The sequence below is a fragment of the Dermacentor silvarum genome, chromosome 7 (genome assembly GCF_013339745.2).
Source record: "Dermacentor silvarum isolate Dsil-2018 chromosome 7, BIME_Dsil_1.4, whole genome shotgun sequence".
NCBI lineage: Eukaryota > Metazoa > Arthropoda > Arachnida > Ixodida > Ixodidae > Dermacentor > Dermacentor silvarum.
Window position 1 is genome coordinate 161,301,495 of NC_051160.1, and position 26,879 is coordinate 161,328,373.

Here is a 26,879-nt window from a genome sequence, read left to right on the forward strand (position 1 = left end):
AGGCCTAGTTGGTTCGTGCATGAAATGTGGTTCTGGTGCAACAAAACGAGGAAAGAAGAAAGGACAGAAAGAGCGCCAACTTGCAACTGAATTTCTTACATAGAAACACCCATATTTTATACACGCAGGATTCACATGCGCCGAACCATACGCAGAAAACTATGCGCAGAACCATGCGCAGAACCATGCGCAGAAAAAAATTGACAGATCACCATAGTGCGCATATAAAATTGGTACTCATTATTGTGCAATGAAACCGACGGGACACTGACACAAGCACCACCCTTTTTTATGGAGTATCCTAACCGTCGGTCTTATCGCAGAATAATGAGCACCAATTTTTAGATGCGCAATATGGTGATTTGTAAATCTTTTTCTGCGCATGGTTCTGCGCATGTCAATCCCGCGTGTATAAAATATGTGTTTCTATGTAATACATTCAGTTGCAAGTTGGCGCTCTTTCTGTCCCTGCTTCTTTCCTCGTAGTTTTGTTGCGCCAAAACCCCATTTCAGGCTTTCCGTAATTAAGGAGTACAGGAGGCATACGTGAATATCTTGCGAATTATCTACAAAGATTCCACAGCTACATTGGTTCTCCACAAGACAAGTAGAAAGTTACCTATCAAGAAAGGGGTCAGGCAAGGAGACACAGCCTCTCCAGTGTTATTCATTGCATCATTAGAAGAAGTATTCAAGCTCTTAGACTGGGAAGGCTTAGGAGTGAGAATCAACGGCGAATATCTCCGCAACCTTCGGTGTGCAGATGACGTCCTATTCAGCAACAATGGGCACGAATTACAGCAAATCATTGAGGACCTTAACGGAGACAGTGGAAGAGTGGGGTTGAAGATTAATATGCAGAAGACAAAGATAATGTTCAATCCTGACTGGGCGCTTACCAGTGCTGTTTAAAAGAAAAGTGTACAATCATTGCATTCTACCGGGGCTAACATATGGGGCAGAAACTTGGAGATTAATAAAGAATCTCGAGAACAAGTTAAGGACCGCACAAAGAGCGTTGGAACGAAAAATGTTAGACCTAACGTTAAGAGACAGGAAGAGAGCGGTGGGGATCAGAGAGCAACCGGGGGATAGCCCATATTTTAATTGACATTAAAAGAAAAAATGGAGCTAGGCAGGCCATGTAATGCATAGGATATGGATAACCGGTAGACCATTATAGTTACAAAATGGGTACCAAGAGAAGGGAAGTACAGTCGAGGACGGCAATAAACTAGGTGGGTTGATGAACTTAGGAAATTTGCAGGTGCATTTTGGAATCAGCTAGCGCAAGACAGGAGTAATTGGCGATCGCAGGGAGAGCCCTACGTACTGCAGTGGACATAAATATGGGCTGATAATGATGATTATGATGACCTCGCCCAATAACCATGCTTACGTCTGCGTTGTTCCTTGACGCAAACATTATTAAGGCTAAAGCCTTAAATGTCTCATGGTGGTTTCCGTTTCAAGGCCGCTTCAAAACCGTGTCGTCGACACGAAATAGTCCTCTTGGGCTAAGAGGCAATAATGTGGACAAAACCGCGAATAAGCAAGTATACTGAAGTGATAAGGGCATACAGAGAATTGCATGATGTGAATTAAGAGTGAATTGATGGAGAAATAAGAAGGAATTGATGGTGATAGGAGCCAAACGAAATGCAATGATGAGATATAGAGTTAGCTAAGATAAGGAAGAGGAAATGAGAGTGAACTAAAAGTGAATGAAAGTGAATCAAGTGGTGATATGGTGAATCAAGAGTGATGAAAATTGTACATTTCGAGTGATAGAGCAAAACAAGTGTGATGGAAGCAAAATCGAGATGATAGAGTGTATGAAGGTGAACTAAGCAGTCAATCAAGGGTGAATCAAGTGTGAAGCATGAGTGAATCAATGGGTTATGAAATGTGGGTGCGACTTGCAAAAATATATGTGAGATTTGTGGGTCCAATTGAGAGTGACTCAGCAAAAAAGTGCTGAGTCACGGTTCGAGCTTGGTGAATCATTGGGTTATTGGCGCTCGGGCTTTTGCCTTCAAGTCGTCTTAGTTGTAGCATAAGTGACCCCTAGTAATTTTTTGCACACTTTCCATATGAAATTGTCCCTAACAGGCGTCTGCTCCAAATCTCCTAGATGCGTTTCGGTCAAGGCGTATACGCTAAGAGCTTGTTCGTATACAGGGTGACCCAACTATCATGCACGAAGATTTAAAAATATGCAAATGCCACGTAGCTCGACAGAACCAAAGTAATGTTGTTTGCCGTCGTTAGGAGAACTCAGGTTATTTTTAGCACTCCGCAGAATTAGATAATTAGTCTTAAATATTAACTCAACTTCTCAAATATTATAATTAGATGAAAAGCGTCAATGAGAAAAGTAGCGCAACATGAAAAACTCCCGATACAGCTTTCTGTGGCTCAGTAGGTGCGACATAACAGTGTTTTCCCGAGCGTGAAAGAAGCCCGCGAATACAAGAAAAGTGCCTCCAGCGGCCTGTCACACGGCAATTTCGCGGCAATTACAGCACCAAGAGGGGAACAAATGAGGCCGAAAGCTGCCGCTTGTGAGCAGCTTTTCTTCGGGCTGTGTTGCTCGTAAAACCGACAAAGACGTTCGGAATTGCCCGAAAATTCGCCTTGCTTCTAACCATCGTCATATTTGTGCGTCTGCTCTTGGCTTTGTTTCTCATCGGAATGCGTGCATCGTTTTGATCGGCGTACAAGAACGGAACGTGTTCGCGACTCTGTGTACTCAGGGTAATTTCTTTTTTTTTTTTACATGTCGCATTTTCCCGTTGGTGAGTCCTACAAGCTCGACGTCAACTGTGCATCTTATTGTTGATTTACTGTGTGAACGCCTCGGTACGGATTTGAGTAGCAAAAGTATGCATGCATCGGCAAAGTACAAGCTCGACAGCTGTTTGAATGACGCGTACTTTTGAAAACCAAGGTTGAATAGGTTTGTTTTAAAATATTTAACTCTTTGTGGTGCCGTTCACTGCGAATAATAAAATACTGAAGGTGTAAAGTTATCGTTTGTGCTTTGCCTAAAGTTCTGGTGCCACTACGTTTCATACTAGGCTACATTGCCTAGTATGAAGTAGTAGGCTACATTCCCAGAACATTGTTACCATTTTTACCATTTTCTGCTGTTGCCTACTGGTATTTTCCCAGATAATAGGATGTGTCAACGTTGACATATTGCAGAAGCTGTTGGTTGTGACAATAACTGGGCAGCTGCTATCCAAATACCTGCATTATCGGTCACTGTTGCAACAAGCGAACTGGTTTCGGAGTGTCGCCAACATGCGTTTAAAAGGCTCGCATTCAAGATATTGATACTGCAGCCATAGCTGCGTTTTCAATATATATCTTCTTCGGAATGTCTTTTCCTTCAGTTTCGCGAGCTCTTCTATGATGTTAGAACAATTTTATCACAAGATCATCACTTCATAACTGCGCTGCGTTATGATATATTAAATCGGAAACTTCTTGGTCCCATGTATTCCTATGGGCACCGAGAAAATGCCGGTAATCCCAACCTGCCATTGGTACTGTTAACAGCTCCACCACATACTGCCTGCGTGAGCAACTGAGGTGGGTCTATATATGAAGTAACAGGTACGCGAGCTACCCACCGCTAATTTAGTCGCGCTAGAAAAACTATCTCAATAGAACGTTGACCTTTGTACAAATGCATGCTTAGCCTAGCAGCGTAAGTCAGCGAAAAACAGAAGAACTGATGAGAACACAGCGCTTGTTCTTCCGTCCTTTCATCATACTGGTGTTTTTAGGCCAGCCAAATGCTGGCCTAACAACGCCAACATGTGGCTAGTGTTTTTCATGAATGCCTTTTTCACCAGTCGTACAATAATTCAGCCCTACCACTAGATTGTAAAACCGGCAAAATGATTCCTATTTTCAAGTCCGGCGACCTCCAAAACCTAGTTAACTACAGACACATATGACTTACGTCAGTTCCTTGCAAAATCGTGGAACGCATTATGTACACGCACCTTGTAAATTATCTTGAAGGCAATTTGTTTTTACTTCTCAGCATGGGTGTAGGAAGTACTTCTCGTGTGAGACTCAACTCCTTATGTTCACTAACTTGCATAGCTGTACCGACACCGCTTTTTTTACTGACTGTATTTATCTTGACATTGCGAAAGCCTTTGACAAAGTTAACCTCGCCTTACTTCTACATGAACTCTGTGCATTAAATTTTGACCCCGAGATACTCACCTGGAAACAAGCCTTTCTTACTTCACGTCTACACTTTGTTAATATCAACAGCGTTAACTCATCGACGGTGTCAATTACTACGGGAGTTCCTCAAGGCTCCGTCATTGATCCGTTACTGTTCCTGATATACATTAACGGATTACCTAATACCATCTCTTCACAGATTTGTTTGCTTGCAGATGACTGCGTGATTTTCCGTAGAATAACTAACAGCTCTGACATTTCACTGTTTCAAGATTATCTAAATCATTTATACGATTGGTGCGCTACGTGGAGCATGCATGAGGCTCAACATAAACTAGTGCAAATCAATGCGAGTTTTTCATAATAAGTCACCTGTCCAATCTACATGCTTAAAGATTTACCCTTGCACTCTGCGGCATCATACCTCTACTTCGGCCTCTTAATAACGCATTATCTTTCTTGCAATCAGCCCATTGAGAATATAGCATCCAAAGCGAACAGTACTTTAGGATATCTCCGACGATATTTTGCAGTTGCGCCTTCTCAGCTAAAACTGCAGCGTTTCAAGACTTACGTTCGTTCTCAACTAGAATGCGCATCATCAGTGTGGGACCCATGCCAGGTTACCTTAAAAAATATGCTGGAAGTAGTACAGAACTGTTCAGCACGCTTGATTCTGAATAACTATAACAGAACAGCCAGCGTTACGCAAATGAAAGCGACTTTAAATCTGTAACTGCTGTCAAAGCGTCGGAAAATTGTCCGGGCATGCTTGTACCATAACATATTTAGCATCCTATTAGCAGATGTTAGCATCATTTAGCGTCTCTCTATATCCAGACCGCAGCTTTTATTTCTTCGTGTCGAGAGCATTTCCTCAAAGTAAATATACCTCGCACCAACGCTAAAATTTATGTCAACTCATTCACGCTGTAACTAACTTCATTTCACCATAGTTCTCGGAATTGTTCTACCTGCCTGTGTATTTATTGCATTGCCCCTCCCCTCTGAATTTTATACGTATGTGTATAGTTTGAGGGTACCACAAATAAATAAAATTGGAGGATGCTTAAGCTTCACCTTTAAGAGCGGAACGCGATAGCATTCGAAGATCCATGGCTGCTTTTCACGCTTCCCGGCAACTGCAGCTTATGTAACCCTAATGTTTACCCGGGAAGCGCTGGCGGCGAACCCTGTGCACAAAGGCGATCTTTCTGGTAGAAACGCGGCTTCTTGCGTGGGCAGATCCCGGAGGTTGTACACAGCCGCACCAAAAAAAGTTGCGCCATTTTCAGGTTTCTTTTATTGTTTCGCACTTTTAATATTTCATCTGAGAAGAATTAACATAAAAGGCATGCACTGTCAGTGTTTAGTTTCACAACATGTCTCTGTGGGATGTCATTCTCAAAATTCCTAGGAATAACTGTGTCAAAAATGTAAGACAAGGTATGAGCAACTTTAGTGATATAATGGTGTGGCAATATAACCCACATATATCGCATGTGTATATAGCAGGGTGTGGCATATACATATAGCTAAATATATATGGTAATTTTCGCTCACGGGACACCGACACCTTATTTTCTGCGACACGGGGCCCTTAACGCTATTGCATTAAAATAAATGAATAAATAAATAGACAAAAAACAGCATATTGCCACGTTGTAGCGACAGGCGCTACCAAAACTGAGTTAAAGACCTAGCTTTTCATTAGGTGCCCACAAAAACATTCCACACTCAAATCATAACGATAGAAGCAAGCACAGTCGTCGGTCGGCGAAAACGACGTGGCGTTCGGCTAGTTGGTGGTCTTCAGAAAATTATTGAACATAGTGAAATCGATATAAACTGTGCTACGTTGTTGTCATTCTTTTGCTTGGTAGTGTCCCTACAGAGCACAAGTAGCTTTTTTTTTCTTTTTTCTTTTTTTCCTTGCGGCCGGTCAAATTCGAACTGTCGGGTCAAGCCCATCCGCTATTTATTCATGTAGGGCATTGCAGAGCAATGGCTGCTGTTCGCTTACATTTGAGAATATACAGCACAATTCTCTTCACGCACCGTCTGATCAGATACGCCCCATTCGCTATGCAGAATCCCAACTATCATGCACCAAGATTTAAAAATATGCAAGTGCCACGTAACTGGACTGAACCAAGGTAATGATGTTTGCCATCACTTCCGGATACTCAGATTATTTTTTGCCTTTCTTCTAATTACATATTAGTGTTCATTAATCGGCCAACTTCTCGAATATTATAATAAGATGAAAAGTATCAATGACGAAATTGGGGCCGTATTCTGAAACGTTCGCCTAGGCGAAATCAGCGTGCGCGCTGATTGGCTGGTTGAGCAAAATTGAATGACGTCGGGCTCAACCACCCAATCAGCTCATCCAATTTTGCTAAAACAGCCAATCGGCGCACGCCTGAAAACGAAAAAAGAAGTTTCGCCTAGGGCGAACGTTTCAGAATACGGCCCCTGTAGAACAACATGAAAAAAAGTTGCAGTGGCTTAGCTCGGCTATGCCAGGATATACGTAGCGTTAGCAAAGGTTCAGCTGATTATTCTTAGCTTTCCTGGTTGTCTCCTACGCTCAACCGCTAATTGCCAGGCAACTACTTCGGGATCCGATGAGTCAAGCTTCTCCGTTCTTCTGCGCTGTTGAGCAGCATTTGCGCTCTCCTTCTCCATGGCTATACCACACTGGCAAACGCCAGTCAGAAGCGCAGCGGCTCCAGCGCAGTGTCATACGGCGACTGCACAGCGAGCGCGCGCCGGCGCCAGTGCGTCTACGACGGCTACGACGTCACTCCTCTGGAATGCGCAGACCGGCGGCGGTGAGTCGCGCGCGGCGGCGGCGGAGTGCGCGAGAGGTGCCGGCTCCGGTGGCTCCGGTGCGCAAGCCGTGTGACATCACTGATCCTTGCGCATGCGCAGCACGGCTCTTGATGTGCCGCGCGAAACGGGATTGGCTAGGCCAGTGTAGCTAACGCTACAAAACTCCCCATACAGCTTTCTGCTGCTCGTGAAAGAAGCCCGCGAATACACGCAAAGTGTCTCGAGCCGCCAGTCAGACAGCAATTTTGCGTGTATTCGCGGGCTTCTTTCAAACTCGGAAAAACACTTTTATGTAGCACGTATTGATCAACAGAAAGCTGTATTGGGAGCTTTTCATGTTGCTCTACAGTTTTCTCATTTCCAAAGCTATTTCCCATATTTCTTTGTGACTTAAACTGAAAATTCACTTGCCACAGTTACTAGATGTTAACGTTTTCACTTAAATGGAATAAACCTAATCAAGATCGATGGTGTGATTGTCCAAGAAAAAAAAACAATTTCTGCGTTACCAAATGTTTATATATGAGTTTCTAGATTTACTTTACATGGACAACCACCTGTATTTGCATTGCAAGTTTTCAGACATCCAATGTGAGGGTTGTTTGTGAGCTCGTATTGTTATTTTTAATGGCCAGTGGCGTTTGAGAGGCCACTAATTTGCTCTTCTTATTTTTTATTTTCTTTTTAGTTGCCACGATGCCAGGGATCTCAGCGTACGGTGTGTGGCACCTGCTTTCTACCAGCAGCTGGTGGTCTCAAGTGCTGTTCTTCGTTGTACGAACAGCGGCGCTGACTCTTGCGAGCATCGTGGTGGTGGTGGCCGTGCTGCTGTGGATACTCCGGAGGATCCACTCAAGGACCCTCAGGGAGCTGAACGAATTGCCGCAGATACGGCAACACTTCCCTTTCCAGCATCAATGGATCTTGAAGACGGCTTGCAATCTGCCCAACTCACCCGTTGGGTTCAGTACCAGTGAGTATAGGCATCAAGCAGAGTGACGAGTATACTCCACAGTTGATATGCGAGGACTACTAGGTCAGTTTCACTTTTGCTCTACTTTTAGCACATGTAACGCAACAGATGGGAAAAATCACACCACATTTTGGAAAGACTAATTCTACGCTAGGAATGCAGTCATTCATACACGAAGATGCTTAGGGTGCTACAGTCACACGAAATATCGCGAAAGTGAAAATATCCCTGGAAGTAATCGTCCCAGAAAGTATTTCCAATTGTAAGTTCCGCCATATACGTTTCTTACTGTGTCCAGCAGTAATTGAATTGATGCGAAGAGTAGTTTGCGCTATGGCTTGCAACAGCACTGACTGCATACCTTCCACGCTTGGGAATTGTGGCCCTGTAAGGCTGCGTATAATCGACAGACGATGTTGGGAAGTTTCACACAAGAACACACTTACAAACTTGAAATTTCTATAAAAAATATGCACCAAATTCACATTGAAATGAATTATATATAATAAGTATAATACATATGGCTGAAAACCCAAAGGAAGATGTCGATATTTTACCTTACAACAAAGTGAAAGCAGCTTGCGGTGCAAACTACTATGGTAACACTGGGCTATTCGTTTTACGATTATTGTAGAAAAAGGACTAGCCATCGCTGTGGCCGTTTTCGAGCACTAATTACGGAAGGCAATGACCGCTGAATTCTGTCTTTGTTCGTCAACTACCTAATCGGCCTGCCTACGACATCTTCTCTTTTCTTTGCAGTGATTTTCGCTGCAATTTCAGGATTTCACGCAACGTTCCAACAATACGGAAGGTACCTCATGTACCTTGGATTCACGCCATTTCTGATTCTATACAAAGCGGAATATGTCGAGGTAAGTTACATATCGAAGATTCTTTTCACAAACCACTCACTAGGACCTAATTTGTAACACTGTTGACTTGCACGAATACGTATGTATTTCGAGAGCTGATAGAGTAAGTCTTATAGGTACAAGCTTAGTGTCACGAAAACGTAATTTCTTATCAAATCATGATTGTAAAAAGGTTTTCCTTGTGCTGTTTGTTATGCAGATTCTTGTTCAGTGTCTGCCCCCCCCCCCCCCCCTATCTTGTCTGATCTTATTTCATACTTCTGTTTTGTTCCAAATGCCCCCTCTTGCCTAAGACCTGTTAACAAGGCTGGCAGTACTTGTAAAATAAAATAAATAAATAAATGGTTATCGAACCAGGAAGCACGCATCCATTCAATAACTACTCTCTGCGTATCTCATCAGTTTACCTTAGAGTTAGCGTAATTCTGTACTGCCCCTCCCCCTCTTTTATTGCAATGTAGCCCAAGAAAAAACAAGCACGAGAGTAAGAAAGAAAGAAATTGCAGACAGCGGCTGGCATTCGCAAGTGGAATTTCTACACATACCGATTCTCAATTGCACTCATGGTCAGAGTGAAAAGCAACCGATAAAAAGCAAAGGAAATTAAATCATCAACCTATGCAATTTATCAACGTCTGCCGTCTGAAAAAGTAATAACCATATTATGTAACTTCCTAAACGGCCCACTCATGCATTCTTCCTTCTTTTTCCCAACTCAAAGAGCTTCTAATAACTGTCTTGTTAGCTTCTTTTCAAGCTTACCTAAAATTGTCGCTTAGTTCACATGTCACAAACCAGTACATGTTATGCAATTGACAAATACAGCTAGACAGCATTGGCTGGCCTTTACGTGGTTTTGATGCAAGTCTGTCTATACAAATCCGGATCAAGGTTGCGGTGCTATTCTGTCCACTGTCAAATTCCCCCATATTGTCGAATTCGCCATCTTTCAAGTTTTCATTGGCTCACAAGACTCATACGGGCCTCTTTGATTGGCTCAAAACAACAACATGGTAGAATGGTGTAGCCTCCTGAATGAAATTTGCCGTCTAGTATTTGTGAATAATACTTAATGCAAATGTATTCCAGGAAGTCCTTTCGAGCAACAAGATTTTGACTAAAGGGGAACAGTACCACCTCCTTCACAGCTGGCTGGGAACTGGACTGCTTACGAGGTAAAGCGTCTGGGTAGTGTAAGCTCGCCTGGGTCTCGCACATATGCGGGCACACTCACTCACAAGTACATTGGCTTGCTCCGCACTCATTTCAAAGGCATGAGATAGAGCGTGTAACGATGGAGTTGAGTGGAGGTGAAGGGAAGCTGAGCTTTAGTGGGCAGGTTCCAGTGAACGTGGGTACCAATGATTGTTAGTGACGGTGATTTCAAGTGTACGCCAGTATGAACTTGCGCTAGGGTCGACGAGTGTGAGTGGTTGCGAGTGAGGGCTAATGTCTGCAAGTATGAGCGAGAGTGGGTGCCGGTAGGTGTGCATGGAAGGAATTATGAACGTGAGTTAGTGTTATCAGTATGAGTGGTCGTGAATCGAAACGAAAGGGAGTGTCGACAAATGTACGTTCACATGAGTGCGAGTGAGCACATTGCCTGCAAATACATTGGTGTGGACTAGAAAGCTTAGTGGAACAATAATTGGACACACACAAAAGAAGCAGCCGAGGACAAATGATGTGCCTGTGTTCAAATTATTTGCGATATGTTTTCCAGTCATCATGATAGATAACCAAGTCCAGGTGTTTTTGAAAATGTTGATGAGTGAGTATGAGTAAGTCATCATCATCAGCCTATATTTATGTCCACTGCAGGACGAAGGCCTCTCCCTGCGATCTCCAATTACCCCTGTCTTGCGCTAGCGTATTCCAACTTGCGCCTGCGAATTTCCTAACCTCATCATCCCACCTGACTTTCTGCCGTCCTCGACTGCGCTTCCCTTCTCTTGGTATCCATTCTGTAACCCTAATGGTCCACCGGTTATCCATCCTACGCATTACATGGCCTGCCCAGCTCCATTTCTTCCGCTTAATGTCAACTAGAATATCGTCTACCCCCGTTTGTTCTCTGATCCACACCGCTCTCTTCCTGTCTCTTAACGTTAGTCCTAAGATTTTTCGTTCCATTGCTCTTTGTGCGGTCCTTAACTTGTTCTCGAGCTTCTTTGTTAACCTCCAAGTTTCTGCCCCGTATGTTAGCACCGGTAGAATGCAATGATTGTATACTTTTCTTTTCAACGACAGTGGTAAGCTCCCAGTCAGGATTTGGCAATGCCTGCCGTATGCACTCCAACCTAATTTTATTCTTCTGTAAATTTCTTTCTCATGATCAGGGTCCCCTGCGAGTAATTGACCTAGATAAACATATTCCTTTACAGATTCTAGAGGCTGACTGGCGATCCTGAATTCTTGTTCCCTTGCCAGGCTATTGAACATTATCTTTGTCTTCTGCATATTCATCTTCAACCCAATTCTTGCACTTTCTCGATGAAGGTCCTCAATCATTTGTTGTAATTCCTCTCCATTGTTGCTCAATAGGACAATGTCATCTGCAAACCGAAGGTTGCTGAGATATTCGCCATCGATCCTCACTCCTAATCCTTCCCAGTCTAAGAGCTTGAATACTTCTTCTAAGCATGCAGTGAATAGCATTGGAGAAATTGTGTCTCCTTGCCTGACCCCTTTCTTGATAGGTATCTTTCTACTTTTCCTGTGGAGAACCAAGGTAGCTGTGGAATCCTTGTAGATATTTGCCAAGATATTCACGTATGCCTCCTCCACTCCTTGATTACGCAATGCCTCTATGACTGCTGATATCTCTACTGAATCGAATGCCTTTTCATAATCTATGAAAGCCATATAGAGAGGTTGATTGTACTCCGCAGATTTCTCGATTACCTGATTGATGGCATGGATATGGTCCATCGTAGAATATCCCTTCCTGAAGCCAGCCTGTTCTCTTGGTTGACTGAAGTCAAGTGTTGTCCTGATTCTATTGGAAATTATCTTGGTGAATATTTTATACAATACTGAAAGCAAGCTAATGGGTCTGTAATTCTTCAATTCTTTAACGTCTCCCTTCTTATGGATAAGTATAATGTTGGCGTTCTTCCAGCTCTCTGGTACACTTGAAGTTGTGAGGCATTGCGTATAAAGGGCCGCAAGCTTTTCAAGCATGATATCTCCTCCATCTTTGATTAAATCTACTGTTATTCCATCTTCTCCAGGTGCTTTTCCCCTGGTCATGTCTTTCAAGGCCCTTCTAACTTCATCGCTAGTTATAGAAGGAGCTTCTGTATCCGGTTCATCACTATTTCGAATGGAAGAAGCTTGGCTGTTTTGGCTACTGTACAGGACAGTATAGAATTCTTCTGCTGCTTTTACTATGTCATCGAAATTGCTGATGATATTACCATGCTTATCTTTCAGTGCATACATCTTGCCTTGTCCTATGCCTAGTTTTCTTCTTACTGATTTCATGCTGCGTCCATATTTTACGGCTTCCTCAATTTTTCCCACGTTATAATTTCGAATATCCCTTACTCTCTTCTTGTTGATCAGTTTTGACAGTTCAGCGAATTCTATCTGATCTCTTGAGTTGGACACTTTCATGTTTTGTCGTTTCTTTATTAGGTCCTTTGTTTCTTGGGAGAGCTTCCCTACAGGTTGCTTTGGTGCCTTACCTCCCACTTCAATTGCTGCTTCTGAGATCAGCCTAGTTACGGTTTCATTCATTAGCTCTATGTTATCTTCATCTTCCTGTTCTAAAGCTGCATATTTGTTTGCGAGCACCAGCCTGAATTGGTCTGCTTTTACCCTTACTGCCTCTAGGTTGGCCTGTTTCCTGTTGACTAATTTCACTCTCTCTCTCTTCAAATTGAGAGAAATCCTAGACCTCACTAACCTATGGTCAGTGCACTTAACCTTACCTAACACTTCTACATCCTGCACTATGCTTGGATCGGCAGAGAGTATGAAATCTATTTCATTCCTTGTTTCTCCATTAGGGCTTTTCCAGGTCCACTTCCTGTTGCTGCGCTTCCTGAAGAAGGTATTCATTATTCGGAGCCTATTCCTTTCCGCGAATTCTACTAACATCTCTCCTCTTGCATTCCTAGAATCGATGCCGTAGTTGCCAATGGCTTGCTCACCAACCTGCTTTTTCCCCACTTTTGCATTGAAGTCGCCCATGACTAAAGTATACTGAGTTTGCACCTTTCTCATTGCTAGTTCAACATCTTCATAAAACTGTTCTATTTCTTCATCATCGTGACTAGAGGTTGGGGCATAGGCTTGTACTACCTTCATTTTGTACCTCCTATTCAGCTTTATTACGACGACTGCTACCCTTTCATTAATGCTGTAGAATTCATCAATGTTGCCCGCTACGTTGTTATGCACTAGAAATCCTACCCCGGATTCTTTCTTATCTGGAAGACCTCTGTAGCAGAGGACGTGGCCGTTAGTCAGTACTGTGTAAGCCTCACCAGTTCTTCTAACCTCACTAAGGCCAATAATATCCCAGGAAATGCCTGATAATTCTTCAAATAGTCCTGCTAAGCTAGCCTCACTCGAGAGGGTGCGCGTGTTGAACGTTGCCAGGTTCAGTTTCCATTGGCGGCCTGCCTTGACCCAGAGGTTCTTAGCACCCTCTGCCGCGTAGCAGGTCTGACCGCCGCCTTGGATGAGGATGTAATATCTGGATGAGTAAGTATCCAGATATTAATAGATCACCAAGTCCAAGTCTTTCTGAAAATGTTGATGAGTGAGTATGAGTAAGTATCCAGATACTGATAGATCACCAATTCTAAGTCTTTCTGAAAATATTAATCAGTGAGTATGAGTAAGTATCCAGAGATTTTATCGACCTATGCTTTTCAGTGATGCCGCCGGCACGTTTCCACGCGTCTGTGCACTGCGTGGGCGAAGTTGTAGCCGGCACTTGCAGCTAAAATAGCAGCAAAGTGACAGCCACTTAGAAGAGCGAGAAGTTTACAAGTGGATGGAGGCTTAAAATGATTAACAATGCTGAAACAAGCAATGTCCCAGAAGCCAACATTTCGACAAGGGCATCTATTGCTGCCCTGAAGAAGACCGCCCGCTTGTGCGAACGTTGGCGACATTCCTTGTTCGGCCACTGTTAATCACGTTAGAAGAGTAGACTTGAGCTTATTGGTGCGTCTGACGAATAAAGGTAAATAAATGGCACACTCGCGAAGACAGCCAGAGAGGCACTTCTGCCTAAGGTGTCGTCTCTGCCTCTGTTCTCCTCTTCATGAGTACGCTGTTCTTTGTTGTGTTGTTTGGTTTTTTTCTCATTAGCCACACAGGTATTTTCTTTAATAGTGTGGACTACAGTGTGCCTACGAAGCATTATTTCTGTTTCAGTTTATTTAATTCGTGAAAATGTGCATGAGTACATGAATATACAGAAAATTGCCCCAAAGCACCCAGCAGAATTGGGACCTTCTGTCCAGAAATGTGTATTATACAAAAATACGCCGCACGACAGAAAAAATAGTCTTGTATTTGGTAAAGTTAATAATGCAAAATATATCCAGTAGGACAAGAACAGTGGGGTCATACAAAATAAAATGTTAAGAATTGTTTCTAAGCTGGAAAGAGCTTGGGTACACAATTTTCAAGGTGTAAATAAATCAGCATAAAATGGAAAATATCAAACAAATGAGAAAATGAGAAAATTCCAGTTGTGAGGCGGTTAACATATGTATACGTCGTGCCATAAAGCAGTACTAGATTGGAAGAACAGCTTCTGCTTTATAATAAATAACACTCTCACGATATTAAGACGGCCACCCTTTCCGGAGAGGAAGCTTGGTAAGCCAAAATGTAGCCCGAACGAAAGACGACTGGCAAAGTGCACACTGAAGATTACGAACCAGTTCTAACTAGCTCAGTGGGTTTCGACAGCGTCCATTCATGTCTAGATTAGTGTTTATCAATCAATAAGGATGTAAAGTCAGTGATTCCGAGATGAATGAAAGAACTACAATGCTACGTAAATGGAAGTTAGCACTCTACAAGACGGCTAAGGAACACATTAAAAATATTTTTATACAGCTCGAAATAGCGCGCTTTTCCTCGTCAAACTTTCGTTTGTATCCTCAAGCACCCATCTCAATGTCCTTAGGAAGTAAAGCACTTTAGAGTCATCAAAGATGTGTTTCTTCAATATCTTATTTAACCATCCAGTAGAGCTCCAATAACTGTTTGTCATGCTTTCTAGTTATCAAGTACAACCTCTGGAAATGTCTTGCTTTATGTTTAAGGGTAACTTCGGTGTTTGAAGCTTCACACTGACATCCTTGTTTCCTTCCAAATAACCGTGTCCTTCGCACAGCAGCAGATACGGCGAGAGGTGCACACATAAAGTGAGACCGCAGTCGTCGTAGCTCAGCGCTAGTACCGTCGCTTCGTATTTTCTTAAATACGGCATAACTACGCGCCTGACTCAACACCAAAAAATCCAGCTTCTTGAACTAAGTTGCCCAACTCCAAGATTAGGTTTCTTTTTTCTACTCAAACACAACAACATGGCCTTGAGTCCTGGTCCATACACAAAACCTCTGACATCACGACTAAGTCGGCACCATCATGCAAAATAGATAACGCCGTTTAGCGCTATAACTGACATACACAAATTTTCGTTGTTTTTCTCGCACGATTAGCGATTGGAACTCATTAGCACTGTCAATGCTACAAAGAAGCTAGCTAGAGATTCATTTCATTACCTTTTAGTATGTTGGTTTTCACTCACTCAATCATTATGGTATTACGCTTAACTGCTCATTTTCAGACTATAATGCGGCGGTTTTTGAACGGAATTAAACGGAACTGAACGGAATTAAACGTACAACACCGACAGCACACTCAACAAATTTTTACGCTTCTTTTCACGGTGTTGCGCCGCTAAGCACGAGGTAGCGGGATCGAATCCCGGCCACGGCGGCCGGGATTTTCATGGGCGCGAAATGCGAAAACACCCGTGTACTTAGATTTAGGTGCACGTTAAACAACCCCAGGTGATCCAAACTATTCCGGAGTCCTCCACTACGGCGCGCCTCATAATGAGATCGTCGTATTAGCACGTAAAAGCCCATATTTTTTTTTCTTTTCACACTCCGACTTGTTGTGACTAGAAGCGACATACTCGTACTTGCATAGGCGAGCAAGCTTAATGGCGCTGAAAAAAACATAGACTTTCGTAACGCAAGCAACGTGCAATGTTAGGCAATGCATTATAACTTTTGACACTTTCCCTTGTGAGGAACTCTCATTTATTTGACGTTTGCTTTCTAGCTGGTGTAGCCACGTCTCCGGCACAGCAACCATTAGGCTAGAAGTAACCAACTGTCGAGAACCTTGATACTGGCATCTGGAAACTGGTACTCGCGGCATGCATACAATGATTCTTCAAAACCTATTCTAGACACGTCATGGCAATCGCACGCTTTACTGCTGGAGAATGGGCAGACGAGTATTGCAGCAAATAGTTTTTCGCTCAGATAAGTACCCTCAATTGTTAGTTTTCAACATAAAAAACTTAAATTCATTCTAGCGATGGTCATATGTGAAAGCAATTACCGTTGTCCCTAATAAGACCTAAAGCTTCCTTCACAGCATAGGTGAAGTCACGATACCGTGTTTCATGAAAACAAGAAGATCGTCGGCGGACCTAAACATCTCGTGAGTATGGTTAGCGTCTCAAACACATTCATGTGCATCGCCATCAGATGACAGAAAAGTATTGCAGAGGATGGATGCAACACGCACTTCAATGCGAACGCCTTTCTTTTGAACAGAATGATTGCTGTAGAAGTAAATTAAAGTAGCTCCTGAATAAAAACCGCAGACACCTTAAGCACTTTTCATGAGCTGTGAATGCGAAAGCAGTAATGTCCAATTCAACGCCGCTGATCGGTCCTTCGAGTTGTGAACTCCTCGCGGGCAAGCGAGCGTGTTGAGACGCTTGGCCTGGTTTAGCCCAGTGGATAAGACACTCAGCTTCTGAGCCTGGGGTCGTAGGTTCGAAACTCACTACCTCTAATGTTTTCCCTTTCGAACTTATTCAGTTCCTTTATACATTAATTTCTTTATAGCGATTAGTGAGGCGAAGTTAGAACGCAGGCTTGCGCGAACCAAGAAGGCGCGGATAACCCAGGCTTCCGAGAGTGACGTGGCGTAGCGAACGATGCCCTCTTCCTTCACGCATCACCTAGCGCACCCGCACTGTCCTCTTTCGCTCATCTGCTCCGTCGAGGCGCGCACGTGGCGTGACGTCGCAGCCAATGGGAATTTAGGTGCCGTTTCGCTGCTACGCACGCTGGCTTTTTCGCTCAATGCGCCATTTGATGCTCAAAAATTCAAGTCCGGAAGCTTCCCAGTGACGTAAGGGCGGAATATTCCAAATTTATTTCATCTATTATTTTTTTAATCCAGACTGAATGATAGTGAACCGATGCTTGTGTGGAATGAGCAGTAGCATAAATCTTCAACGTTGACGTTCAACGTTGAAATTGAGGAACGGATTGCGTGGTAGTATTGCAAAAAATAAACTGCATCTTCGTGTTCTGCGCGATCAAAGTGTCTGCAACGTTTGACAATTTTGTCGGCTTTTGTAAAAAACGACTTGCAAAAACTTGCGAACATCCGTTCTGAATAATAATCGTCCAGCCTGTGGGTTATTGCAGTGAAAAACATGTCAAGAGTATTTTGTTTACAACCTTTGACCGATTTCGATAGTTTAGTAAGTCATAATTCTTGCCGCAAGCCTACTGCACGGCTCTTTACCTTCTCAGATTTTACATCCATGCCACAGTGAGTTCTTGCCGATGACCTGGTTAACCTTTCTGCTGATGATAGAAGCCGGTGTCGCCACAAAGCCACCTTCTTTTTCAATAATAATTAGCTGAATGTCATTCAGTCAATGACACCACATTTTTGATCTTGGGATCCGTCTTTGGTCCACATTCTGTCGCCTCTCTCCTGAGTTCCGAATTTTCGCGCTAATTCCGTCTTGTGTGTTCACCAACTAGCCCACCATCAAATAATTCTGCAAGACAAATTCAGGTCTCAGCCATAATTTATTTAGAGTTCAATTAAGGACCGTTAGTTGGCTATGTTTGTCTTGACTGGATTGTCTGCTAGCTTGAATATCGTCATTTTCTCCTCCGCAACACTGTCAAACCACTCATTTCCCCTCTTCTTCCCGCTCCTACGACATCCTTGTTCTCCGTTTCCCCTTTCTATCCCACTTTGCAGCACAGGAGAAAAATGGCGCACGAGGCGGCGTCTGTTCACGCCGTCGTTCCACTTTCGAATTCTGGAGGACTTCATGCCAACCATAAACTCGGAGTCCATGGTCCTCGCTAACAAGCTGGCCAATTTGTCCCGCCTGGGCAAAAAGTTTGATGTCGTGCCGCTGATAACGCTCTGCACTCTGGACATCATCTGTGGTGAGCCTTTCACTGAACGAACATTGTTATCACTTATAACCCACAGAAAGGTTATATATACCCTTATTTTCACCTACCTTCAGAAACCATCATGGGAACGACCATTTCTGCACAGAGCAACGAAAACAGCCCGTACGTAGCAGCAGTGAACAGGTAAGCGTCGGGAACGGCTGGCTGAACCGTCCATTCTTATTAAGCGCACGCAGATCGTGAAGTGAAGGTGGTGAAGTGACACGCAGTGGGGGCACACGGAAATACTTTTGCATCGTCTGTTATTATTTGAAAAAGACAAAAGGATCTGTGCATCGTATGCAAGTTTACGCTCGAACATTTACGCCAAAATGAACACTTCCACTGCTCTTCGCGAAATTAACAGGGATGTACTGCAGACAGACATCATGTGTTGATGTTATTATTTTAAATTAAAACAATATATAATCACTGTATTACCCCTCACGTACATTTTCACGTCTTAGAGCTGATGACGCCTTATACAGGAACTTCATCATAACGAATGTGCAGCGCTCTTAAGAGTATACCTAGATCAGCTTCCACAAGTGCACGCGTCAAATAATACAAGCAAAAGCCTTAATATCGGAAGATAAGCGACACAATCAGCAAGGTATCTGCCTTGCGGACGCGGAATAAATATAATTTATTAATGATACAAAAAATAAAAATCACAATTTCATACGGCGTCAATCCATGGGTTTCTGGTGTGTAAATATTGGCATTTCTTAGAAGTACTTCTGTATGTCCCTGTAACCGTCCTTCATTGTCTACGTCTGTTACGTTGTGGATTACTAACTCTTGAGAGAATCTGTAGTACTTACATCCATTGTGTGCACACCTGGATTCATTGTGGATCCATTGTGGATATCTAAGACAGTTCGTACATACCATCGCTGCGACCATATGCAAAAAATAAAGGAAATCCCAGCGCGCAATGCCAGTTTCAAAAAAAATTTTTCCGCACGCGATTATTTATGAAATCAGCTTACCTGTGACGTCATGCACGTAGTAATCCGTGAAGATTTTCTTGAAGGGCTGTGAGATTATGTATAGATCTAATTTCTTGTTCCATGCCGTATTTATTTATTCTTTTGCAACTCAGTGCGACCAGCCTTTCAAGCCATTGTGCCGCATGGCCTGCCTTGGTATATTTCATTTGTTCTTTGTTTCTCAGTTTATTTTGTATAGGTGATTATAGGCGCCCGTGTTTAATTGGGTTCGCTTCAAATAATCTCAAAATCAGGCACAGTCTGAAGTAAGCAAAGCTCTTTGTTTCGCTGATTGCTGCTCTGTTCGTGTAGCTGACTCTATTTCTTCCGTACTTATTTTGTGCATTGCTTTTAAACAACAGTTCTGTCTGTTCTTATATTTAGTTTGATATATCAAAATTTTTCTCATTGAAAATGTCTCACTTCAGTGGGTGTATGAATAAATAATTCAATAAAAATTCTGTTGGAAAGCGTTTCAATTTATCTAAAATCTCATAAAGCAAGATAAATGAAAAAAAATTGATTGGAAGTCACAGTCATGTGATACCTTGTGTAAATGGCAAAATCATACTGCACCAAGCTTTCGTGGGAATTGGCGCTAGCTTGTACGAGACCAGTTTGTCATAACTGGCAAGACGAAGAGCAGGTGAAGTATATTTCAAGCGGCGCGACATTAGGTCGCAATCCAGGCGGTAGCCACCTACAAAACTCATCATGTGTACTTTTTCGCACAACTTAAAGAAAAAAACAAGAGACGCGAAAGCACAAGCGTTTATTTCCACCGTGACTTGTTTTTTGGTCGTGCTACAGAGTACACATCATGAACAATACATAACTACCCGACACATGACGTTGTATCTTCATATAATGTAATTACGCAAACTAATGCAGTACATGACAAGGTGGTCGCTTTGCTAAAAACAACGCAAATGAAGACACCGCCCGAGCAAAGATGCAACTTGTTCACTGCAATTCTTTATTTGCAATATTCCTTACATCATGCCATACAAACAAGGCCTAATTTCTAACATTCCCCTGGTCACTCTGTCCTCGTACGATCAGCCAGATTTTTAACAATATCGCGCGAGTGTCGACCTCACGCTATGTCAGCTCCTTATAACGACAAGAAATGGAGCGAACGGCCAAAGTATACAAACACAACACATGATCAAAAGAATTCTTAAGTGCGAGCGTTCTCTAGTACGCTCTTCCCTTGAGGACGGCACACTCCCTGCCTTTGTTGGAACCCGTGAAGTGTCATCGTTCATGTGAATACCTAATGATACCCCGAGCGCGCTTATTACTTCGCATTTCAGTGCAATACATTTTTTCCTCATTCTGGGCACATTGTGATAGGTAGATTCCTGTATCGCCTAATTAAAATAATGTGTGCTCGATGGTGTAATCGAACCTCTGCCGTTGAACGCAGTCGTCTGGTGCTTTAAACAATAAGTCATGATTGCACGCATACTTCTCTCGTTCCAAAGCGAGCCAGCTCTTTGAGACGCGTGCGTCTCGTGTCCCTTGCTCGTCTTCTTTGCTTACCGCTCGAGCTTTAGGGCGCTGGGTTCCTGATCGGGATCGGCCCACTTGCCCCAATATGTACTTTCATCGTAGCAGCTAGTGCTGCGTAGAAACTTTGCGGCGTTGTACCGGCTTCATAGTCGACCCAGGTTGGTCATGTTTCAACAGTTCTTCGCCGTTCTTCAGTTCTTTAATTCGTTTTAACAGTTCGTTTTAACAGTTCTTCGCCGCAAAACTGTCCTACCCGGCCCGGCCCACGGGCCGGGCCGGGCCGGGTAGGACAGTTTTTTCAGGGGCTCGGGCCGGGCTCGGGAGCGGAATGTGTTTTTTGACCCGGGTCCGGGCCGGCCTCGGGTTTTTGACGCGGGGCCGGGCCGGGCTCAGACTTTCTGGTGGTGTGCATGTAACGTGCAGCGAGTTATCCTCGCGCGTCTCGACTCTCAAAAACATGTCTTTTTCCGTCTCGGGCCGGGTTAGGGCCCGTTTCGAGCCGGGCTCGGGCCTAAGGTGAAGGGGTGGCGGGCCGGGCCGGGCGGGTAATGTAGATTATTTCCGGGCCCGGGCCGGGCCCGGGTCTCGCCATAAAACATTTGGTCGAGCTCGGGCGGGCCGCCTAACGTAAAATCGGGCCCGGGCAGTGCCCGGGCTGAAAACATCGGCCCGTGCAGTGCTCTAGTCTCCCCTGCTCCCTTGACCAATGCCCCGTTCTGCGTACGCGCCATGTTATAGCGAGCAATTGAGTAAGCGAGCCTCTCATCGTACTGTGGCGCAGTCATGCATTTCTGCACCTTTTGTCGAATAAAGTTGTACCTACCTACCTACAAGGTCAAGCACGTCGTGTCTTTGTGACTGAATGCACTTTAATGCTGAGTAACTGCGCCGCTTCATTTGAAAGGTCCACCATAGTGGCTGACGGACACATTCATCACTTAAATCTGCAGCGGGTCTCTCGTCGTAATACGGGAGCTGTCCCTGACAAAGATATCAACACAAGGTTGAGTAGTTCTGCCGCGAATCTCTTTATCTTCACTGCCGCAAGCGCATCTCCTGTAATAAAAGAAATTGTAAGGCGGATCGCAGATGTCCCATCTTACTCGTAGACGTGCTCCGTTTCGCTCAATTTTTGGGAAGCAGGATTGAGTGGATAAATCTGGCAGGGCGTCTGTCCTCCTGGACTGAACGTCGTCGCAGGAGACTCCCGCAATTGAGTGTGCTCTGTGCGCATGCGCGAACTATCGCCCCTATATCGCGAATCTTGCCACTTCTCGCCATTATAACGCGCTGGCCATCAGAAAGGCTGGCGCCCTTGTGATATTGTTAGAACTCTGGCTGATTGTACAAGGAGATGATGTTATGTGCGTGGTATTTCAGCGAACAGTCGATTTTTCAGGTGTGTAGCCAACCACAGGAAGTAAAATCACAAGGAAAAGCCGCGACCTTCTTCGACTCTTATGAAGATAGTGCCTAAAAAAAAGTTGTCGCAGTTTCACCTGAAAGGCGAAGCATCAATTGCGATAGCAAATTTGTAGAGAGCTATACGGAGTAATGATATTAACTTTATCAGCTGTATAAACTTGGACATGCAGCAGCACCGGCAGCACGCAGAACTGTTGTCGACGCCGTCGGCGTTTTGCCCGCGTTCGTACAAAATGCGTACGGCGTTGGTGACTGTTGCCGGAGCCTCTGATATAAATAGGCACTTGGTGCCGCAGCTAAACGTCGCCTTCCTTCCCTCCCCCTCCCCCCCCTCCCCCACGTCCTCTCGCGCGTCGGAAGAAGGCGCGTTTGCTCTACATATACGGTGATTGTAAAGGAGGAAAAGTTGTCGCAGTTTCACCTGAAAGGCGAAGCATCAATTGCGATAGCAAATTTGAAGAGAGCTATACGGAGTAATGATAGCAGCTTTATCAGGTGTATAAACTTGGACATGCAGCAGCACCGGCAACACGCAGAGCTGTTGTCGACGCCGCCGGCGTTTTGCCCGCGTTCGCTCAAAATGCGTGCGGCGTTGGTGACTGTTGCCGGAGCCTCTGATATAAATAGGCACTTGGTGCTGCAGCTAAACGTCGCCTCCCTTCCCTGCCTCTCCCCCCCCCTCCCCCACAGCCTTTCCCGCGTCGGAAGAAGGTACGTTTACTCTACATATATGGTGATTGTAGAGGAGGAAAGAGACGCCTACTTCTGCAGCCCGTAAGGGAGCACAGCGCAGAACGCGCGTTTGTTCTCCGCCGTGCGTTCACTCCCCGTGAAAGCGCGCGTCCCTCGCGCCCTTTCACTCGCACATACAGCGTTCGGCGGCGCGCGGCGACGATTTCATCTCCATTGACGTCATGCGGAACCTCACGGCGACGGCGACGGCGACGCCGACGGCAGAAATCTGCTTTTGAGTGTCCATATAATTGCTATCGCAATAAAAGAGACGCCTTCTTCTGCAGCCCTTAAGTGAGCACGGCGCAGAACGCGCGTTTGTTCTCCGCCGTGCGTTCACTCCCCGTGAAAGCGCGCGCCCCTCGCGCCCTTTCACTCGCACATAGAGCGTTCGGCGCGCGGCGACGATTTCATCTCCATTGCCGTCATACGGAACCTCATGGCGACGGCGACGGCGACGGCGACGGCGACGGCAGAAATCTGCTTTTGAGTGTCCATATAATTGCTATCGCAATAAAAAAGTTGTCGCAGTTTCACCTGAAAGGCGAAGCATCAATTGCGATAGCAAATATGTAGAGAGCTATACGGAGTAATGAAAAGTTGTCGCAGTTTCACCTGAAAGGCGAAGCATCAACTGCGATAGCAAATTTGAAGAGAGCTATACGGAGTAATGATAGCAGCTTTATCAGCTGTATAAACTTGGACATGCAGCAGCACCGGCAACACGCAGAACTGTTGTCGACGCCGCCGGTGTTTTGCCCGCGTTCGCTCAAAATGCGTGCGGCGTTGGTGACTGTTGCCGGAGCCTCTGATATAAATAGGCACTTGGTGCCGCAGCTAAACGTCGCCTCCCTTCCCTGCCCCTCCCCCCCTCCCCCACAGCCTCTTGCGCGTCGGAAGAAGGCGCGTTTGCTCTACATATACGGTGATTGTAAAGGAGGAAAGAGGCGCCTACTTCTGCAGCCCTTAAGGGATCACAGCGCAGAACGCGCGTTTGTTCTCCGCCGTGCGTTCACTCCCCGTGAAAGCGCGCGTCCCTCGCGCTCTTTCACTTGCATATACAGCGTTCGGCGGCGCGCGGCGACGATTTCATCTCCGTTGACGTCATACGGAACCTCACGGCGACGGCGACGGCGACGGCAACGGCAACGGCAACGGCGACGGCGACGGCGACGCCGACGGCAGAAATCTGCTTTTGAGTGTCCATATAATTGCTATCGCAATAATATTAGCTTTATCAGCTGTATAAACTTGGACATGCAGCAGCACCGGCAACACGCAGAACTGTTGTCGACGCCGTCGGCGTTTTGCCCGCGTTCGCTCAAAATGCGTGCGGCGTTGGTGACTGTTGCCGGAGCCTCTGATATAAATAGGCACTTCGTGCCGCAGCTAAACGTCGCCTCCCTTCCCTCCCCCTCCCCCCCTCCCCCACAGCCTCTTGCGCGTCGGAAGAAGGCGCGTTTGCTCTACATATACGGTGATTGTAAAGGAGGAAAGAGGCGCCTACTTCTGCAGCCCTTAAGGGAGCACGGCGCAGAACGCGCGTTTGTTCTCCCCCGTGCGTTCACTCCCCGTGAAAGCGCGCGCCCCTCGCTCCCTTTCACTCGCACATAGAGCATTCGGTGCGCGGCGACGATTTCATCTCCATTGACGTCATACGGAACCTCACGGCGACGGCGACGCCGACGGCAGAAATCTGCCTTTGAGTGTCCATATAATTGCTATCGCAATAAAATTAAATATGGGGTTTTACGCACTGATCTCTAAAACGTATAGTAGATGAGGCCCGCCTAAGTGGGAACTCCAGGTAAGTTTTGACATCCTGGTGTTCCTTAACGTGCACCCAAAGCACCATGCACGAGCGTTTTTACGTTTCGCCCCCACCTAAATGCGACCGCCGTGGCCGGGATTTGAAATCGCGCCTTCAGGCTTAGCAGCGCAGCGCCAAAACCACTTCGGTCACTATAATCGGATGCAATGAAAATTCTAAAGCTCGAAGTTCTCATTGTTTCATTTTTGGTTCCACGAAACTGATCATCTCTACTAATACGTGCAACACCACCGTAAGAATGCAGACGAAAATGAAGTTGCACAAGAATTCTGACATCACAAAAGTACCTGGCTTACAATGTTGCGACGGATGCCCGGCCCTTGCACACTCGGAGAAGTGCATTGATTCCCTAAGAAGAGAGCTACGCATAATCCGTAGTAGTTTTGTCATCGTTAGTATGTTTTATTGCAGGACCATGGATATCAAAGCTGTAAAACCAGCTTCTAAAGTGTAAGTTCCAGGATTTTACAATGACCAGAAGTAACTCTTACACAATACTGTCGTTCTTTCCAATGCACTATCGGCAACTGTCGTTGTCACAGTGATTCACCACGGAATAGCAAGTTCACCTCACACCAGTTGCCACCACGCTTTTGCAGAATGGGCGAGCTGTTCGTGGAGCGAGTGTTCAGGCCGCTACTTCAAGTGGACTTCATATACGGATTCACTTCAATGGGCCGAGAGTACGCTCGCTGTCTCGACACGTTGCATTCCTTTACGCGCAAGGTGCGTAAACACAATTCCCGCAGAACCAATCTCACTGTTAAGCTCGAAATGGTTTTAGGCGCAAAATAAATTAAACACGGACGACAGAATAAAAGACACGGACTGGCGACTGTCGTCCGTGTCCATTTTTTTTTTTTGCGCCTAGAACAATTTCTAGTCACGTACCAACTAGCCCGACAGCAGACGTTATTAAGCGCGACGTTAATGCGATTAGCATTGAAGCAACGTGCGTAGCGGCATACAGTACTGCCACCACCACCGCATGAGGCGTGCATGTAGCCGGGCTCCTCTATCGTGTGGCGATGATTATGATGATGACGACGATAATTTCTCGGCGTCCCCTTTGAAACCGGGTGGTGACAAATAGTCACCTAGCCAGCTTGAGTTACTCAGGTACACTGTACAGAGGGGTCCACTGTTAACGGGAACACCGGAGCGCGTTGCGTCTGCTTGGAGCCACCGCATGCCGACGGCTGCAATGAGCGTCGCGCAGGCGCAGTGAGTGGTGTGGGCGGTGCTCTTTCGTCGTCTGCTACCGTCTGCTGCCGCGCTTCGGATCGTGGCGAAGCAAGCACCTCGAATTATTCGTATATGAAAGCAGCCGCTTTCCTTCTCATCATTATCATCATCATCATTTATTGTTCCCTTAAACGCCCCTGCTTGGGGTATTACATAAGGAAGGGGGGGGGGGGGGGTGCACATAGAAAATACACTAAAGCTGGTCAGTGTTCACAATATAAGCGGGTAAAGCACATGAGAAGTCATTCAATTAATAAACAGCTGTTAAAAACAAAAAAGGGTAGACGGTTTAACAAGGATCACTAAGACTTACTAGAAGAAGCATACTACACAACATACACACAGCGGAGCGAAACACAGTTCAAGAACATTTGGTACACAGGATAAAAATTAAAAAAAGCATGATTTAAACAAACAAACAAACAGGAAGAAAGAAAGGCGAGCTGTCGTTAATACAAGGATTATATAGGTTGTGTGGATAATAAATCACGAAATTTTATGTGATCACATTCAAGGACGACCAGTTCGGGTAGTTTATTCCATTCCGCTATCGCAACAGGCAAGAACGAGTTGTTAAAGGCGTTAGTAGAAGCGTGGAGACGCTGAACGCTCAGTGAATTGAAATGATGTCGAGAAGTGCGGATCGGCGGGAGAAGGCGCGATCCATGTAAATGCGGAAACGTGTAGTATAACCTGTGAAATAAACAAAGTAGGGCAATTCGACGTTGGTATGCTAGGGAAGAGAGACTGATC

At 45.0% G+C, this 26,879-nt stretch overlaps 1 protein-coding gene across 1 annotated transcript in view; it reads left to right on the forward strand.

The window, feature by feature from the left end:
* Nucleotides 1-26,879, forward strand: part of LOC119458628 (cytochrome P450 4c3) — a 136,555-nt gene that overhangs the window by 39,600 nt on the left and 70,076 nt on the right. Inside the window, exons 2-7 of the mRNA XM_037720474.2 lie at nucleotides 7,736-8,020; nucleotides 8,783-8,895; nucleotides 9,985-10,070; nucleotides 18,184-18,377; nucleotides 18,461-18,530; nucleotides 25,481-25,607. Coding sequence (XP_037576402.1) covers nucleotides 7,744-8,020; nucleotides 8,783-8,895; nucleotides 9,985-10,070; nucleotides 18,184-18,377; nucleotides 18,461-18,530; nucleotides 25,481-25,607 — 867 coding nt within the window. The 5' untranslated portion in view covers nucleotides 7,736-7,743. The remainder of the gene's footprint in view (nucleotides 1-7,735; nucleotides 8,021-8,782; nucleotides 8,896-9,984; nucleotides 10,071-18,183; nucleotides 18,378-18,460; nucleotides 18,531-25,480; nucleotides 25,608-26,879) is intronic.